Genomic DNA, 19,414 nt, shown 5'->3' with positions numbered 1-19,414 from the left:
TCCGCTGAGGGAGAGCCAGAGCGCAGACAATGAGGGGCTGTTAGAGGAAGGAAAAGCGGTATTTCTCACTTCCACCTTATTTTTTCTATAGCAGGAAAAAACAGCGCAGAGGATCCAGCCAGTGCGCGCTGATTGTAGTGTTCAAAACAAGGCGGGGCTGACGCCGCCGTCTGATTTTGGACAAACCACAAGTAGGTTAGCGCAGACACTAACAGGGGAGAGTGCTGCTGCTACCCCCCGCCGCTGCTTTTGTTGTTTTTTATGACATCTGAAAGTCAAGCATGAATTCAGCCGAACAGACGGTAACGTGGCTCATAACGCTCGGAGTCCTGGAGTCTCCCAAGAAAAGCATCTCGGATCCAGAGGCTTTCCTCCAGGCGTCCCTGCAGGATGGAGCGGTGCTGTGCAGGCTGCTGGAGCGACTCAGACCCGGGACGGTGGACAAAGTAAGTAAATGCAAGGGGAGAAAGAGGTACAACTGACTAATAATAACCCAGTGAAATCGATATAATATGGGGAAGCAAAAGAAAGGAAAACTGTGTTAAAAGTGTTCATGATAAGAGCTTCATGATAAATATTACATGAGACCAATTAAGCTTCATCCTGCGGAATTAAATATCCCTGGATGTGTAGGGTTTAAAAATAACAATCTTAAAAAACAAAAACAAAAAAACCCCCACCCCAATCACTTTGCAGAATATAAGATTTTTTTCTCTTACATTTTTTTTTAGTTGATTGTGAGGAAAATCTAAAATCAGTTCTTGCTACTTGAAAATACGACAATTTGATACTCACCACTGCAGTACAGGCTTCTTTTTTCCCCTCAAGTGTTATTTTCATTTCACAATTAAAAAAATATTCATGTCTATGGGAATATAAAAGCAGGAGGCAGCTTGTGAAGTTATATGTAAATGTGACCCGACTTCTGCATTAATAATATAATATTTTACTGAAACGCACCTAATACCAGCAGAAATACTTCTAACTGCCAATTATGCTTAATGCACGCTACTTATATCATCATTATTCAACTATGACACTACATGTGTTTTGCTTCATAGGAAGTCAGAGCCAGTTCTAGAGTTTAGGAAGCTTACTGCTTTAATGTACAGGCTTATCAGCTCATCACACACACACACACACACACACACACACACACACACACACACACACACACACACACACACACACACACACACACACACACACAGTGGACCATGAACCAGTCAACGTCATATCCTACTTATCCAACCTCCCTGGGAGATCTTAAACCTGTTTCAAAGTAACCTGCGCACAGGGAGGGAGTCGTCCTATCAAAATAAAGGCACGAACCATGTCATTATCTACGGCTTGTTGCTCATTAGAATTATTATTATTATTTTTCTTATTTAGGAGGATAGCTCATAGCTAGTTGTCTTCGGTGAAGACTATGCGCTTATTTTAAGTTAGAATGTTGTTTTTTTTTTTATTTCTGTTAAGCACATTTTGTGATAAGTAGTGTATGATGATAACATTAAAACCCGATGAACTAGCTGAAAAATTACATTATAGTACAAGCTCTGTGTATTTGTTGGCTACTTTCTTATTATTGTTTAACGAAAGCAGGCAGTTAAAGGTATGAAAAATAATGCTTTTACTCTGAAAGTTAAACCCGGAAGTTTGACTGATTACCCGAGCTGGCTTGATCCTGGAAAGCAGCAAGTGCATAGGCAGCAAACGGCTGGAATAAGATTGTTTTCAAGCGGACGAAACCTTAGACACCTTCAGGAACTCTTCTGTGTCTATTATGAGTTGACAATTTGGGCTAATTTGGTGTTGTTGTGTTTTTTTCTTCGTGCACAGTTTTTCCAGGAGCCGAGGGGCGACAGCGAGTGTCAGAGGAACATAACCGAGTTTGTTAAAGGCTGCGGGGCTTTCGGTGTGGAGGTGAGTTAATGCACCCGTAATGTGCCCATTAACTGCGGGAAGCCTCGGGTGCAGCGTGTCCTGTGGTTTCACAGAGAGTTTCATTGTTTGAATGGACCCTCTTTTTTTTTTTTTACTTAAAAAATGCATTTGTTATAGTAAATGGTAAATGGTAAATGGCCTGTATTTATATAGCGCTTTACTAGTCCCTAAGGACCCCAAAGCGCTTTACACATCCAGTCACCCACCCATTCACACATACATTCACACACTGGTGATGGCAAGCTACATTGTAGCCACAGCCACCCTGGGGCGCACTGACAGAGGCGAGGCTGCCGGACACTGGCGCCACCGGGCCCTCTGACCACCACCAGTAGGCAACGGGTGAAGTGTCTTGCCCAAGGACACAACGACCAAGATAGTAGCTGCTAATGGCACGAGACAGTACTCACGAGCTGAAAGTGTGTCGTTAATGAGTGAATACCTGTGGCTATTTCTCCTCGAGGAAGCATTAAAACACAACGACACAATTGTGTCCACTTGTTTTAATTCAATTCGTTAATTACATATTTATAAACACTGAAAAACACTGGAAGAAGGTGACCTCATAAGAAATAGATCCTAATGGAAGCCCTTTTCAGCTTTATTAATGCTTACTAAAGCTTTGTACATACCTATATGAGCCATTTTGGGGTATTCAGACACTTTTAAGCTTTATTACTGTATAATAATCTGTAAATATGAGGCTTTATATCATCAGGTGTGCGGTTTATGTGATGTTCATGTGGTCCAGGCAAACTTGGGAATGATTTTTCATAAAAATAAACTCGAAAGTTATAGTTTTTACTAGTTAGTCATTGATAAAGTCTTTAGCAAACGCCTACATGCGTGGTGCTTTATATAAAAGTTGCACAGTTTTGCTTTTATTTAGACAAGGTGGGCGTATCCTCATATGATACACTCCTCTACCCATGCTGAAAAGCACCAGCTGTGGTGTTGACTGTGAGGAGCAGAGCCAGTAAAAGTAGGCCAAAATGAGTTGATTTTCAGTCTGTCTCAAAGATGTTTCGAGCCCACAGGCTTGTATGGCTGTTGCTGCCTGTAGACCATTTGTAGTTATGGAAACAAGAAGCAGAGATAAGCGTGGATGCTCTGTTTTCATTTCTGACTTGGCAGCAGTATTCAGACTGCACAACAGATCAATAATTGGGTATGTTTGTTTTCAGGATGACTATAGTCCAGACTAAAGATGCACCAAATGTGAAATTCTGGGCCCATACTAGGGTCTAAAATAAAAAGAGCTGATGCTAGGAGTGATCCATTTTTATGTTTTTTTATTTATTTGTCATTTTTCTTATCACTTGTTTATTCTTTGCTTCCACGTGGGACACAACAGCTAAACACAGGCCATCACCACAGGTTAATATCCTTTATAATGACAGAGAATGACATCAATGTCTGTCGGTTATATTGGTGCGTTGCTGGTCGATACCATTGAGTTGTGGGTGATCCCATTTGGAATAAGAGAAAAACACAGGTAGTTAATGTGTGACTTGATCATTACCATAGTTCTCATTTGGGGCGTGCTTTAAGTCAAAGGGAGTGTGTTGTTGGAGGTGGAGCAGACTTTTCTGCTGATCTGAATGCTGTTTCAACTACTGCCGTTAATATTTGGGAATGAATAAGCAGTTGTTTGGCAAAGAAAGGGTTAAGTATGAAGCTGGATATTGAATTTGTTATAAAATGCTGTGCTAAAAATATCCATACCGCTCTCAGTGTTCAGAATCGCATATTAGGATGTGTGCTTCTGTCTGTGTTTGCACAACGGCAGGCCCAGGAGCCAGGTTATATCCTGGCTCACAGTGAGTGTGAAGAGAAAGCTAGTAAATAGTGTATGATGTGACACACACACACCCATGTACACACTATTGATCTTAGCCGTGGAAAAAGCCATGGGGTCATAATTGAGAAGAGTAGATTACGCAACACAAGAGTCAAGGTTCTAGACGTGTAGCGTGGTTTCGCTCAGGACTTGGAAAACAACTGTGGGCTTTTAGAAGAGGAATGGAAGGAGCATGAAAAGATGAAATGAAGGAGAGTAAAAGAGTGGGCTGATGTAATGCTGCACGCCAGGCAGCCCGAGCCAGTGGGTTTTCCAATCAGCTTGATTAGAGGCATGCCAGCCATGTTGCTGGAAGCCAAGGTCTCCATTACTAGCAGTCTGACTGACATCAGCATTGTAATTCTCTCAGACAGTCCTCGGGACAAGAAGAGGGCGAGCCAGACTGTGTGTGTCCAGCACAAGAGGATTAGAGAGCGGGCAATAAGTGCCGGCTTGAGCGTGGACGAACGCTGAACGTGATTAAGAAGAGCTGCACAGTTAATAAAAAACCCCCCAAAAAACAGTCGTGATCATAGATTGGCGTCTGCTGTTAATTAAACTTGACCAGGGTGGGACAGTGATCCTGTGCATTTTGAGTGCCTTCGCTGCAACAGTAGATCAAGTGCTGCCTATAATCAGGTAAGCTGTTTGACCTATGACAGGTGTTTGTTGTAAGTGAGTTGTGACGGTAGGTGCTCGTCTACAGATGCAGGCGAGAAAATCTACAGGGCAAAGTGTAAGACAAGCATATTGCATGCTTGATTTTTTTTTTTAAGGATTGTCTGAATTTGTAATTGTAGTACATTTTTTCTTTCAGCCTAATATGCTTCAGTGGAGCTAAAGTAATCCTAGCCTAAATCTTAGGACTCTGGTTGGACAGAAGTAAGAACATTTGTCAGTAACTGCCAAATGTAACACGTAGGATGTCTGTGTCAAATGCATTTTCCTTCATTAGTTAAAGTGCTTTTTTTGTGTCAGGTGTCAGATTGATCAGGGGCCTGCATTAAACTGCTAAAATGTGTTCACATGCAGCTGTAGCACTGTTGCTAAGTCTCATTTTGTGTCTTGGGCCAGTGCCAGTAGGAGAGGTGAACGTGTGAATTAACTTTTGGGTCCACGCTGCTCTTGACTACCAGTCAAGCTTGTATGCATAAATCAAACCAGAGCACTTTCCGAAAAAGGCAACATAAAAGGACAGTGTGGTTTTATTTATTAGATCAAAGCGACTCAGTCTGCGCAGAAACAGAGAATGAAGATTACAGATGTTCTTTCTTTTTAAATAGCTCTATTTTCCAAAGCTGACTTTTATGCCTCAGTATCGCCCCACCTTCACGGCTTGGGAATTTAGAAGTCATTCAGTGTGTGTGGTGTACACAAGATTAGGAGCCTCACAAGTATGTTGATTATGGTTTTGTGTGTCTGTGTGTGTAATGTGGAGATTAATGAGGGGGGGGGGGGGCTCAGACTTTAAGTAATCCTGGTCCAGACTGTAGTTGGAGTAGGGATGTAAGCCCCCCACTAACTACTTGTGTTTCTTAATTTTTTAGGCAGACATACTTCTTCATTATGTACATTTACAATTATTGAAGTGAACCAAATAGGAAGAAGATATTTTCTTGTAGTCTTGTTTTTTGTTGCCCTTTGTTTTTCAAACCCCTTTTATTTGCTTCCACATTTCTATGTGAGATACATGCACAGCTATTTCAGGAAGGCAGTTTGTGTGATTCTTGATGTCATGCTCTATGAATTTATTATGAATGTGTATTTTCCCCACTTTACGTCAAACCTCTCTATGGTTTATTGCTGTTCTAAAATTCCCTTCATATTCTTTATTTGGTTTTCTCTCCTTGAAGCCTTTCGAGGTCAATGACCTGCTGCAGGGACTGAACTTCTCTAAGGTGCTAAACTCCTTGGTTGCCCTCAACAAAGCTACTGAAGGTAAGATCACTGTGTGTGTGTGTGAGAGCAGTATTTATTCCATCTCTGCAAACATTTGGACTTTTTTGGAGCATCTTCCTGTTTGGCCACCACATGAATTTAAGATGTATTCAGTTGCATCATGCATTTGCAGATTTGAGTGTTTCTGGGGACACCGTATGTGTGGCACACTCCTCAACCTCAAGGATCAAGTCCTTTGACTCTCTGAACACTCAGAGTCGCTCCTTGAAACTGCTGCAGCCTCAGTACCGCAGCCTGGTGAGTAACCACGTCAAAGATAAGAACGGTAATAACAGCAAACAAACAGCAACAGGGTTAGAAATATTATTGTGTTGTGAAAAAGTTTAATCCTCTAAAGTCCCCTGAAGGTGGTGCCTGCCTGAACACGACTAATAAATAACAGCTTTCTGTTTTCACGTTGTTTTCCGCTCCTCTCGTTCACAGGACATGTCAGAGGGCAGTGGGTGTGGCCAGCTGTTGGTCAGGGCACGCTTCCCCTTCCAGCAGACCAATGAGGACGAACTGTCTTTCTCCAAGGGTGACCTCATTATTGTGACCAGGCAGGAGGAGGGGGGCTGGTGGGAAGGCACGCTGAAGGACAAGACTGGGTGGTTCCCCAGTAACTATGTACGGGAGCTGAAAGGAAATGGTGGGTTAAACTATTACTGCTTCAGATGTTGTGCACCACTGAGGAGAAATAACTCCTTATTGCTTTGGTCACAGAGGACAGTTTGATACCTTTCTGCACATGGGCCTCATGTTAAGATGTTTGACTTTACATATTCCCATCTTCAAGCCTGTCAGCAGATTTAGAGCAGCTTGCTTATAAAATATTTTGAACATTTTGCTTCCATCATGCACGATATGAGCCATTAATATTATATGACAGTTTCAAGTTTTAAAATGCAGTAAAATAAACATTGGAATTGAAAAAAAAAACACTGCTAATATCAATTTAAAGTGAGGGTTGTTTTCCCCAAAGCAGCAGCAAAGACACACAACCAGATACACACAAACAGACTTCCTGCATGTCTGTTCTTACTGATTATAACTTCCTGACCTCTTTTAGTTGAATGATTTCTCAAGGACTGGACAAGATATCCTTGGCACGTACTGTAATTGAGATTTATTTCATATGTCATATTTCTTTTTGGGTTTGTTTGTTTTGTTCAGAAATTCCCCTCATTCCTCGCCGTTCTTTAACATAGTTGCATAGTTAGGTTTCTTCACCCTGGAATTCAACAATAATCAACATATATGAGCTTTTTCTGCCTTTATTTTAATACTAACATGGTGTTTCTTCTTTTGACATCTTAGGTTAAATTTGTTGGTTAGTTTTGTTGCTTTTGGGGGAGGAAAGGCAGGACAGAAGGAAGAAAGCTTTGCAATAACACAAAGAAAGGAAGTTCCAGAACTGCTGTATAAAAAGAAACTTCCTGACTTTAACATCACAGCAGAAAACTTCAACCGTGATAACAGCACTCTGAGGAATGGCAGTAAATCCAAATGTCCAGTGGGAGTTGTTTGATGTGTGAGATAGCAGGCTTATACTTGTGATTGCTGTGCCTGTTTGTAGAGTCAACAGCGATGACATAAAGCATTCTTTTTGAGAGCAATGAACCAAGATCTAGGAAAGTGTCTTTCATAGCTTCCTTAGGTTGCTCTTTAGTTTCTGTAGTCTGTCGGGTGAGTTTAAAAAGTGCATTAAGGCGACCATTATCTGGAACATACTTTTGTGCTGTTGTCGCTCGTCTTGCCTTACTTTGCAGTGTCTACAAATAGTGAAGAGAAGAATACGAGAAGGTTTCTGTTATGGGCCACCCAGGGCTGTAATAACAGTGGCCTGGACAATGAAATGACATGACATTGTCGAGTCAATGAGTTATAGCATTCAATCACTGGTTGACCTACATACTGGATCAGCCACAACATTGTCCTGCAGTTGGAGAATGTTGGAGCTTTCATCCCAAAAAAATTGTTTCTATGTGACATTTTCTGAGGGAGATTTTCTGGGTGCTCTTGTGCAGCGACTGTTGATCTTTTTTTACTAGATGAGACGTTCGGTATCAGTGCGCCACAGTGAAAGGAAGATTTATTGCTTTAGTTGCTGTGTGAGCGATCAGAACTGTTACTTTTTGGTTGTTGACCTTTGCCTTTTGATCAAGTTTGTCTTAAATTCTTAGAAAGAAAACTGTAGGGAGTTAAGTTGGTAAAGTAAAACACACAGTGACTTAAGAATGTGTTGTGTTGTTATATGAGCACATCACTTTTATTTTTATTTGACAAAATTTGTATGTAGCTTGTATTTTGTTTTTATCTCTATTTTAAAGCCAGTGACCCTCTTTCTCCATTTTTTTTTCTTTTGTTGATATTTTTAGACAAAACGTTAGACAAGCCAAAGTCTGGGACGCTCAAAAGTCCGCCTAAAGGCTTTGATACCACTATCATCAACAAGACCTATTACAATGTGGTAAGTATCACAATCTTAAGAAATTCTATTTGTGTGTGAGTGTTTGCTCACCTACATTGTGCCAATGGATGGATTTCTTAAGTGTGTGGGCTTTTGTGGACTGTTGCAATCTGTTCTTTTCCACACATCTATTTAATGATTGTGTAGCATGTAATTGTGGAGCTTGCATAGCACCCCTACGTGTGTCATCCTTGTGTGTACGTGCATGTGTGTGTGTGTGAGTGTGGCGCAGATGTAATGTAGGTTATTTCTTCCATTCCACTGGTTTCTGGGGCAGCCTTGCCTCAGGGTTGGCTACTGCTGATGCTTGCGTGAGTGTTTGTGAGTGTTTCAATAATGCAACAAGCTGCAAAACCTCACAAGACTATCCATCATTGGGTGGTTTACCTGAGTGTGTCTCTCACACACACACACACACACAGACGTGCCTGAAGTCAAAGCTGTTCCTAAAAAAGAAATTCAAAAACACGAAGACATAGATAAAAGTTATTGTGTTTTTTCTCATAAAAGAATCCCCCAAAGCCTTAGAACAGAAGCTTTTAAAGTAGAAGATGCATGCTTTTCATCTGTTTGTGTGCTTTTTCATGATTGGTTGCACACTGGCATCGTCTCCATCTCCTCTTATAGATCATTTTTAAATAAAAAAAATATAATATATAAAATAATATATACAAAAATATAATTTACAGTTGCTTAAAATGCTGGTAAACATATACTGGCTCCTGGCCTGAGGGGAGACACAGCGCTGTCTTATCTGTCACCGTGCAATTCATTAACCTCATTACTGTGAGGTTTCTGATGTCATGGCGAGATTAGCCAGTTAGCCTGCGGAGTCAGACCCTTGGAAAGCTAATCGAGCCAGGACAACACTACAGTTCCCGAAGGCTCCAGTGACTTTCCCTGTTAGTTTGTGACAAATGCACTTCCCACTGAAAAGCTGTTTCCTTATAAACTCATATAACGCTGTACAATTATCCAAAACCTGAAGATAGACGTTTACAGTGATAGGAAACTCAATGGCCTGGGACTTTTTCACTCTTTCACTCTTTCCTTCTATATTTTAATAGTATCACTTAACATAAGTAATGGAAAATGTTGTGTGTGTGTGTGTGATGGCTTTTTCAGGTCCTACAGAACATCCTGGAAGCAGAGACTGAATATTCAAGGGAGTTACAGAGTCTCTTGGGTTCATACCTTCGCCCACTTCATCCCACAGACAGGTAGAGTTATTTTTACACCTTTCGTTGTTTTATTCAACAGAGTCAGATTTTAGAGGGGGAGGAAACGCACACAGGCATATCTATTACACTGTCGTAAATCTAAATTGAATATGTATACACATATATCTAATATTTACACACACATATGACAGAATATATTATTTGCTGTCCCTGTACATTCTGGAGCCAGGCATACTGTTATTATATATTTCAGGTAGATCCACATCAGACATGTACTTTAAATTACAGTGCCTTTACCTTGAATACATTTTCCTTAATATACTTTTTCTGTATTATCCTTATAGGGTATAAATGTTTGAAATTACAAGTCAGGTTTTAACAGTACTTGGCTGAATATAATTCATGAAATAGTTGGATCGATCTGACAGGTTATCTGTATATCTGTCTGTATATATACAGTGTGGTGTGTCACACTTGTGTGTTAGATATTTTCTGACACACCATCAGAGTTAATGCTCTGCTCTCTCCTCTCTTCTGCAGACTCAGCAGTGTTGACATCGGTCACATTCAGGCAAACCTGGAAGACATTTCAACCTTTCAGCAAATGCTGGTTCAGTCTTTGGAAGAGCACACCAAGTCAGTATATATTTATTTTCTTAGTCTTTACTGTGCATGTAATATTTTTGAGTTTTGACTGATGACCTGTGATAGACTGGATGGATGCATGGACGGAGTTTGGACTGACTGGTCAGTTTGTTAGTGACAGACATTTCTTTCTTCTCTGAACCTTGCTTGTTTTACTGAATAAAGTTTGACTGCTGTATTTACAGGTTATTAATTTCACTTTTGTGCTGGAATTAAATGTGTGTGTAGCATATGTTTTTCTGAACTTTGACTATCATATAACTTCTCTATAGCCTTTCTAAAACATGCACAATACTCAGATGAACTTCCCATGTTCACATCCTGTTGCACTAAGATTACTCAGACCAGCAGCTGTCCTGAATGGACCTTCATGTTGGCGATTATTGTAACAACAGCGACATCTATTGGTCATATGAAGTCATACAACCGGTTTTTCCAGTTTGGACAAGTACACAATGATGATAATGATTTTTTTGGGGGTAATAAAAATCTTAAACCTGATGAACAACAGCAGCTGAGCCTGTGTTTCATTCGTATAGATGACGATTGGTTGTGTGTCACTAAATGATCTCTTTAACAGAAGACATTATAGTTTTAAAGTTTGGTCTTGAAATGTTGTTTTCCCATCAGTTTTCACTTCTGTTTTATGTTAAGGCTGAAGGCTGGCTAACACCCATAATTACCACAGAGTGAAACTTTTATCTTTATGTGCAGCAAGTATACTAGGATTCTGCTTTTATCCAGACTGGTATTGTCATGTCATTTGTGTGTGTAGACTTCCTGAGAGCCAGCAGAGGATTGGAGGGTTCTTCCTGGGCCTGATCCCCCAGATGAAGAAAATCTATTTGACCTACTGCTCTAATCACCCTTCTGCTGTCAATGTACTGACACAACACAGGTACTGTCTGATCATTTTAATCCACAGAAAAAAACTTTCTATCCCGAAAGAGTAAGCTCATGTGCTGTATTTTGTATATTTTGTCTGTGTGTGTGTATCACAGTGAGGAGCTGAAAGAGTACATGGAGTCAAAAGGAGCACCCCCCCCTGGGATCTTGGCACTGACCACTAGCCTAAGTAAACCCTTCATCAGACTGGATAGATACCCAACCCTGCTGAAAGAACTGGACAGACATATGGAAGTAAGCTTGAATTGCTCCCTGTCTTTCTGCATCTCTGCTAGTATACTCAAGTCCTGCAAACTTTAATTGAATCATTTTATCGAATGATGATAACTGGGGCAGAGAATGTTGACAAGAGGGAAAAAGGTTATTTGTTTTCATGTGCTTAAATCTTGAATCTTGTCTGTCTTTTAGGACCAACACCCTGACAGAGCTGATCTACAGGCTTCTATGACAGCCTTTAAAAACCTCTCTGTAAGACACATGCTTACCAGTCCTTAAACATTAAGCTAGTCAAACGTAATGTGCATGCTAATGTAGCCCAGAAATGAGGGGTACAAAGTGTATCAAACTACTCAACCTGCAGAAAGTAACCCATAAGAGGCGACTAATGGTGTCTTATGTTACATTTTTTGAGTTTGAGTGTAATTTTATGACCTGTTTTTTGTACATTTAACCTCTGTTTCACTGTATCAATCAGAAATGATGTCACGGAGCTTTTGAATGCCTGTTCTGTGTTTCTGTGTCCTCAGGCTCAGTGTAAGGAAATCAGGAAGAAGAAGGAACTGGTGTTGCAGATTTTAACAGAGCCGATCAGAAACTGGGAGGGAGATGATATCCGAACTCTTGGCCCTGTCCTTCACATGTCCCAGGCCGCAGTTCACTCACAGAACTGTCCGGTACTTATCACGACCTGCAAGAGCTTAACAACACACAGAACCTGTTGTTGTCTTTCTGAAATGAAAGGCATACTCACAGGCCAGCTACTGATTAGCCAGAAAAACCTGAGCATACTTGTTAAACTTAGCGTTTACACAAACTGTGCCGTGTGAATGTACCAGAAATTTATATTCACTCCCACAATGAACACCATTCAGTTCACAGTTCAATTCAATTTTATTTATACAGCACTTGGCACTTTTATAGTGCAAGGTAAACCCCTGCAATAATCCAATAAAACATCCTATTTTTCAGGAGTCAAATGAATGCTACCTCCTTCTCTTCCATCACACTCTGCTCATGGTCTCTGCCAGCCTGAGAATGAGTGGATTCATCTATCAGGTATGGCACACTTGATTTGATCGCTGTAATTTCCACAGTAATGTTCCTGTCACTAACATGCATGTATTTCTTTGAGGTGTCAAACATTACTAGCTTATCTGGTGCACTGATGAACACTGTTTCTGGTTGTGTCTGCAGGGGCGGATACCATTATCAGGAATGCTTATTTCCAGGATAGAGGATGGAGAAAACTTGAAGAATGCTTTTGAAATATCTGGTCAGCCCCTTTCTTCATTTACTACAAGACATTTCAGCTTAGCTCTTTTATAGAATCTCACTTGATTTCAGCATCTTTACACTCATGGCCTGTTTCAAATATGGGGTTTCACAGACAGTTTGCTCCTGATGATCTCATATTTACATTAGGCAGGAACACTGGGAGTCCGGGCATTTTCGCCAAAACTCTGAGATTCAGGGATTGTTTTTGCATAAATTCATTAATAATAAGAACCCAGAAGATACACTCCTTGCAGGACATGCTGAAAAGCATAAAGTGATTACTGTTGCAGTTTAACCCTCAAGTATAATTTGCTTTTTTGAGGACATATTTAAAAATTTAACATGTATACAAACTATCTTCACAAAATATTTTAGAAAATTCAGAATTTTTTTTATTATGTTTTACCTACACTTCTGCTTTTTTGTGAAACAATATTATTCCAAAGACTATGGAAATTAAACTACTGAGAGATCTATCCAGAACAACTATCAGGACACCCATGAATGAGTCAGCCAAGTCTGGTATTGTAATTGTTAGAATCCTGCACAGGAGTTGGTTGCAAGTTTGCAGTCCAAGAAAACAAAAACACTTCTACAGAAAAGACAGCTTCAAGCTAGACTGAAATATGCTAAAGACGACCTGGAGAAGTCGTCACACAGTCGTTCACACTGGAACTGCGTCCTTTGGTCAGATGAGACAAAACTAGGGCTCTAGGGCAGAGACGTTGCTTATGTTTGGAGAAAGCAGGAAGAGGTGTACAACCCAAAGGCCAAACAGTGGTGGGAGTATTATGCTGTGAGAATGCTTCAGTGCATCTGCTGCTGAGAATCTCGTCAATATGGAAGGAATCATGAAGAACGACGGATTTGTGAAGATTCTGAAAGAAACCCTCAAGAAAGCAAAACTGAGTCTGGTTCTTCGCTTTGTCATCCAACACGCCTCCCGCCAGAAACCCAAAATGAATGTTACAGACTGGCCTGCACAAAGCCTTGATTTGAACTGATCTGTATATAGTAAAAAAATAGTCAGTTTTGCTTATGGATAAAAAGTAAGGGCTGTCGTACAAAACACAAGTAGCACATTCAGCATAATTTGGAAAATATAAGAATGACTGACTGGGGAGAGGAAGGTCAGGTTTCTTTTGTATTTGTATGATGTGTGTGCTTGTCTGCAATATTAACATCTTCCACTTTGTGTGGGTCATTGTGCAGGCAGCCAGGGTGAGCGCATCCAGGTAGCATGTAACAGTCAGCACGATCTGCAGGAATGGCTGGACCTTCTCACTAAACACACCCACGCTCCGGCTGCATCCACACACAAGACTCTGTCTGTCTGTCACACAGTAAGTCGGCACATTTTCTACAAAATAAATGAATTACAGCTCATCCACGTCATTTCCTCTGATTCCTCCTCTTTTTCCACTTCACCCACCTCCTCCCAGCTGCCCTCTCACCCTGTCACTCCCTCTAGAAACTCGGAGTCTCGTGGAGGGAGCAGTGTGAGCACTTACCACACCCTTCCCCATGTCTCCTTGCATGGAATGGGAATCAGCAGCCCTATGTGGGGACCCCTGGAGCCACCGAGTACCCCCAAACCCTGGAGCTTAAGCTGCCTTCGCCCTGCTCCTCCACTCCGGCCCTCTGCTGCTCTCTGCTACAAGGAGGTGCTCGATTTTATAGTTTATTACAGAATAGATATTGCTTTTGGTGTCCTTTTTTTGCAAACATTTTTCTAAATTCACTTCTGTTGTATTGCGTGATATAATCCAAGACTTGACTGAAAAAGTGAAATCTGAATTTTATTTTTTATCTTTTTTTGAAGGACATGAGTAAGAGTCCTAAGAATGTGAAGAAGCTCCTCCCGAAGAGGAAGCCAGAGAGGAAACCATCAGAAGAGGACTTCACTGTCAGAAAAAGTAAGAACAGAAACTTGAACTTTCAACTATAAAATGTTGCCATGGGGACTTCTATTACTTCATAGCAACATAACTAATAATATTATTAGTAGTGAATCTAAATTTCTTCAGTTGCTTCTATTAGATAATGTTTAAGTACTATAATCTTTAATCTGTCAGAGTCACGCATTTTGCTAAACTTCCAGCTGGACAGCAGTGTAACACTGAATAAAACTGGAATAGTTTTTGAAGTGTCTTAGACTCAAGAAAGTAACTCGTCCATTGTGACAGCCCATTAAGTACATTTCTATCAGATTTTATGAATGGAAGGAGTTCTCTCTAAGAGAGTAAACCAGCATATTCATTTCATTAGCAGAAACCCAGTTTTTAATAAAAACAATGCATAGTCCTCACCTCTGCTGAAATCCAAATTGTGTAGATTTTCTTTGGTGATCACTTTAACTTTGATATGTGGTTGAAGTTGGAGTCAGCCTTTATTGAATCTTTTAGAAAGCTGTACAGTGAAGAAATGTCCACCAGAGGGCGTGTAGGTGCAGTCTCATCAGCTCAGTTCCCTGGTCTGCCCTTGTCTCTCAGGTACAGCAGCTCTAGAGGAGGATGCTCAGATACTCAAAGTCATTGAAGCTTATTGTACCAGTGCCAAGACACGACAGACTCTTAACTCCAGTGAGTACGCACACATCCATCAGCGCAACATATGTAAACGCATCATGCGTAGAACTACATAGTTGCTGTGTCTTATTGGAAACCATTGTTTGTTTTCTGCTTTTGGCTCTAACAGTTTTTTCTCTCTTCTCCTTTTATGTCTTACCTCACTTCCTCTGTTTTCCTCATGCTCCAATTATTGTATTAACTGTTAACATACACATTGTGCTACTGGGTTTTATTAACATCATCCATTTATTTTGTTAATTTTGTCATCACTATGTTTATATTTTTTATCCCATACAACCTGGTTTTCTGGTTTTATAAATTATCGGTTACACTTTCACTTTGGTTTATATTCCTTCCTTCATCCCCCAAACATTCAATTTGGTTTTTCAAATGCCGTCCATTGCTGGTTCTGTAAAGCCTGGCAAGGAACTGACCTCATGCACAACCACGTACTCGCTGACAACAGCCTCACAGTGGCTGGCTTGCCTGGCAACCCTCCGTGTTCTGACCAATCAGAGGACTCGGATTATGACAGTATCTGGACTGCCCATAGTTACAGGACTGCCTCATTTTCTCGTAAGATATCGATGTTGCAAACCCCGACATGATGCTGAACCAGCTGGTTTACATAGTGATCGATATGTACAGTGTTGTGGAAAAGTATTTGCCCACTTCCTGATTTCCAGGTTTTTGCATATTTGTCACACTTACATGTTTCATATCATAAAACACATTTTAGACAAAGATAATCCGAGTAGCTACAAAATGCAGTTTTTAAATGGTAATTTTTTTTTTATCCAAACCCTTCTTGGCCCTGTGTCCAAAACGAATTGCCCCGTAAAAACTGATTGTTTCCCCTCTTGGTAGCAAGGACTACAATCCAGCATTTGTGATAACTGGAAATTAGCCTTTTACATCAGTGTGGAGGAATCTTGGCCCACTCGTCTTTGTAGATTTATGTTAATTCAGCCACACTGGAGGGTTTTCAAGCATGTACTGCCTCTTTAAGGTCATGGCAAAGCATCTCAATCGGATTTAAGTTTAGATTTTTTGTGTTTACTTTCATTATCTGTGTCTAATATTACAATTTGTTTGATAATCAGAAATATTTAAATGTGACAAATATGGATAACACTAAGAAATCAGGAAGGGGGCAGATATTTCTTCAAAGCATTTTATATATTAGTGTAGTGATTCAAACCTTCCCCTTGCTGTCCGTATACCTGTGTACTGTGTGTCTGTGCTGTATAATATGTACACAGTAGTTATCTCTGTGTATTACCCTGTGTGTATTCTCATTAGCATACAGCAGTCTGCTAATATACCTGATAGTAAAGTATGTTTATTGCTGTTTGAAATGTATACAAACAAAACAAGCAAGTAGACAAGTACAGTAACATAATAACTGGTGATACGTTCATGACAACCATACAGATTGCCTTTCACTGCAGGTTTAACCTCCTAAGACCTGAACTCTTCTATGGCATGCATTTTTAATTTCTCTTTGATATTTGGGCATATTATGACCCAGTGAATGTAAAAACAAGGAATCACCAGATTATCTTTTTTTTTTTATCTGATTTTTGTTTCTAAGAAAAATGAGAGCCACATATGAGGATATTCTTTTTAGATTTCGATAAAACAGAGGCAGTATAATGTCCTCGTAAGTGGATATCACTCCCTTGTAGAGCAAAATTTAGTATTTTGGACTCTAGACAACCCAAAATGTGACGTCCACATATGTGTATGCCAAGTCCTAGGAGATTAAGTGCATATAGCCTCAGTCAGGCTCCAGGTAAAATGAAACAGATTTCTCAGTGTGCACTTATGGAACAGACGTCTGTCAGAGGTTTGTGTTTGAAAGTGCCACATTTCATTATCTTATATCTGCCAGCAGTGAAGGTAATATTATATCATTTGCTTGCTTGTAGTTTGTAAGGCATCACCTGTTAAAGCCTCTGATATTGTTCTTTGAACTGTATGTTTACAAGTTGAAATGATAAGAGGTTTGTGCATTTGTCACACAGGTTATATTTTTTATAATAACCTGACTGTTGTCGATGTCGAATCAGGTTCCAGTAGGAAGGACGTCCAGGTGTTGTTCCCAGAAGAGGAGAAGATTATAGTGGAGGAAACAAGGAGCAATGGACAGACTGTAGTAGAGGAGAGGTGAGAGACAAAGATGTTTTTTTTAATGTTTGCTATAATGCTTACATACAGAAAACTGATACTGCCTTTGTCATCCCTGTGGGCATGCAGTTATTATGGCAATAAATAAAAAGAAACGTTTTAAAAATCGAAGGCATAAATATGCTTAATGAAAGTGGAGGATACTAAACAGAATCTCAAAGTATATAAATCCTACATCAACACTCATGCAGAGACTTAAACATGTGAAACTGTGCATATTCAGTCAGTGCTGGTGAAGCTAAATAAATAAGAACTGTTTTCTGTGCCTGCAGGAGTCTGGTGGACACTGTGTACAGCCTCAGAGACGAAGTCCAGGAACTCAAACAGGTCTGTCTCCAGTTCTTTTAGAAACAAAGTTATTGCTGCCAAGATCTTCTTACTGTAACCAGTTTATTGCTCGTGTTTTACATAAAAGGTTCAAAATTAGGTCCAAGAACACAGATGGTCTCCAAGAAGTTGCTGGCAGTGTGTTTGAATGCATGCCTGCATGTTTAATTAAGGACACATGCTGTACTGGCAGATCCTTTATCCTGATACAAATAAAAGAAATTAGGGTTTTGGTTCTACTGACAGAATTACTGCAGATCATTAATACTTTGGAGTATTTTTGTAGTAGCTACAAAGTAGGGATGGAGGCTGTTTCTAAACAGAGATCAGGTCCTGAATGAGTAAAAATATACTTAGTGTGGAGCACAGCGCAGTGTCATGGGTTTTTTACTTTGGTTTCAAGACAAAAGTTCCATATTGGTGTAACGGAGCAGCTGAAAGAAGCCTTTTCTGTGCATCGATGCTATTTATGACCTAGATCACTGTGGTGGCTTTGACCTGACCTTTTCTCTGCCTGTTTCTGCCTTTGCAGGTTCACTTTATTTTTGGCGATGAATTTGATATCTATTGTCTCTCTTTTGATTTATTTTCATCTATTTTTTTCTCCTTATCCTTTCACCCTTCCTCCAGGACAACAAGAGGATGAAGAGGACGCTAGAAGAGGAACAGCGGGCAAGGAAAGAGCTGGAGAGGATTGTGAGGAGAGTTCTGAAGAACATGAACGACCCGACCTGGGACGAAACAAACCTCTGAGATTTGTGTCAGACACTGAAGGATGAGATTAGTTCCTGACTTTTTAATGACTTGGAAATCATTGAACCTGTGTGGACAACAAGCTGCTCATAGTTAATTCCACTGCAGCATGTCTCCATTTCCACTAGCTTTGACCTTCACAGTGACCTGTGTGCCAAACTGTGGACCAATGTAAAACACCTGCCAGCTGTTGGCAAAGCTGTCCCAACTGACCTTAAAGCTGTGAAGCCATACTAGCCTGCAGGCGAGCTGATTAGCCATCTTTGAAACACTGACACGAGAATCAAGACTTTTTTTTTTCCTGTACTTGTGTACTTCTCTCTCATTCCTTTTTAGTGCAACATTTCACAATTGCTAGGAAATTATTTTACTGACTGGCCTTGGGCATGAACACTAGCTCTACATGGGCATATATATTTCACAGATATTTGAGCTGTGTGGACAAAACTCCTCCTTGAAACTTGAATTTTATTCCCACACTCCACATTTTATTTCTCATTTTCTGATTTTAATATAATCACTTTGGTTCACTGATTTCTGAACTTAAAAAAACTACAAACTTTTTAAATGCAATCTAAGTCTACCAGCACTTATAAGAGACCTCACAGGTTTTACGGGATTAAATTGCATTTTTAGTGTCGTGTTAATACAAAAATGATCCATATAAGTGCATAGCCTTACTGATATTTGCTTGGACCTACTGTGTCAGTTTATCCACCTCTGGGTTTAGACAATTGTGCTTAAACTTGTCAAATAATAAACAAGAAATCATAGAAAAGGGTAGTTGCTGAAAATAAATCAACAGTAGTTAATGTCAAAAGGTTTCTCAGGAATTAAGATGACCATCAGGGAGTTCCAGATTCACATCCATTTCAAATTTCACATCCAAAGCAATATCTCAAAAAAATTGATTTGAAATTGTAATGCAGGGTTACTCATTTTTTTTGTAATGATAAAATAAAAGGAAAAAGTGAGTTGATAGCATTGAAGTAAAGAAACAGCATTTTGCTCCTGATCAATCTTATGGTTGTGAAATTAATAAAATGTATAAGCTACCTTTAAAAACACATCTTAACTTGTGGCAACACATTATTTATCATATGTACACTGTAAAATAAAAGTAATAAAAATGTCAGGGAACAGTCCAGAGTGT

General features: G+C 39.9%; 1 protein-coding gene across 1 annotated transcript; it reads left to right on the top strand.

Annotated features, from left to right (window-relative positions):
* Positions 1-274: 274 nt before the first annotated feature.
* On the top strand, positions 275-18,716 carry LOC146608735 (rho guanine nucleotide exchange factor 7-like). The gene is made up of 21 exons (XM_085347108.1): positions 275-446; positions 1,843-1,926; positions 5,641-5,725; positions 5,859-5,983; positions 6,170-6,374; positions 8,104-8,195; positions 9,321-9,415; positions 9,917-10,012; positions 10,797-10,919; positions 11,023-11,161; positions 11,336-11,395; positions 11,674-11,820; positions 12,116-12,202; positions 12,341-12,419; positions 13,634-13,764; positions 13,864-14,085; positions 14,244-14,337; positions 14,914-15,003; positions 17,064-17,160; positions 17,454-17,508; positions 18,139-18,716. Exons 1-21 carry the CDS (start codon positions 282-284, stop codon positions 18,259-18,261), a joined length of 2,394 nt encoding a protein of 797 aa, XP_085203234.1. The 5' UTR covers positions 275-281; the 3' UTR covers positions 18,262-18,716.
* The last annotated feature ends 698 nt before the right edge of the window (positions 18,717-19,414 follow it).

Source organism: Diplotaxodon limnothrissa, linkage group LG23 (genome assembly GCF_057381915.1).
Source record: "Diplotaxodon limnothrissa isolate DT_005_m linkage group LG23, D_limnothrissa_male_GT1.1, whole genome shotgun sequence".
Classification (NCBI taxonomy): Eukaryota; Metazoa; Chordata; class Actinopteri; order Cichliformes; family Cichlidae; genus Diplotaxodon; species Diplotaxodon limnothrissa.
This window is presented reverse-complemented; position numbering and strand designations above follow the sequence as displayed.

What these genes read in the sequence shown, in the direction of transcription:
- LOC146608735 (XM_085347108.1), top strand. Translation starts at nt 282, where the DNA reads ATGAATTCAGCCGAACAGACGGTAACGTGGCTCATAACGCTCGGAGTC. An exon ending in ACGGGAGCTGAAAGGAAATG is followed by an intron (nt 6,375 to 8,103) that starts GTGGGTTAAACT and finishes TGATATTTTTAG; the next exon opens with ACAAAACGTTAGACAAGCCA. An exon ending in TGAGTGGATTCATCTATCAG is followed by an intron (nt 12,203 to 12,340) that starts GTATGGCACACT and finishes TTGTGTCTGCAG; the next exon opens with GGGCGGATACCATTATCAGG.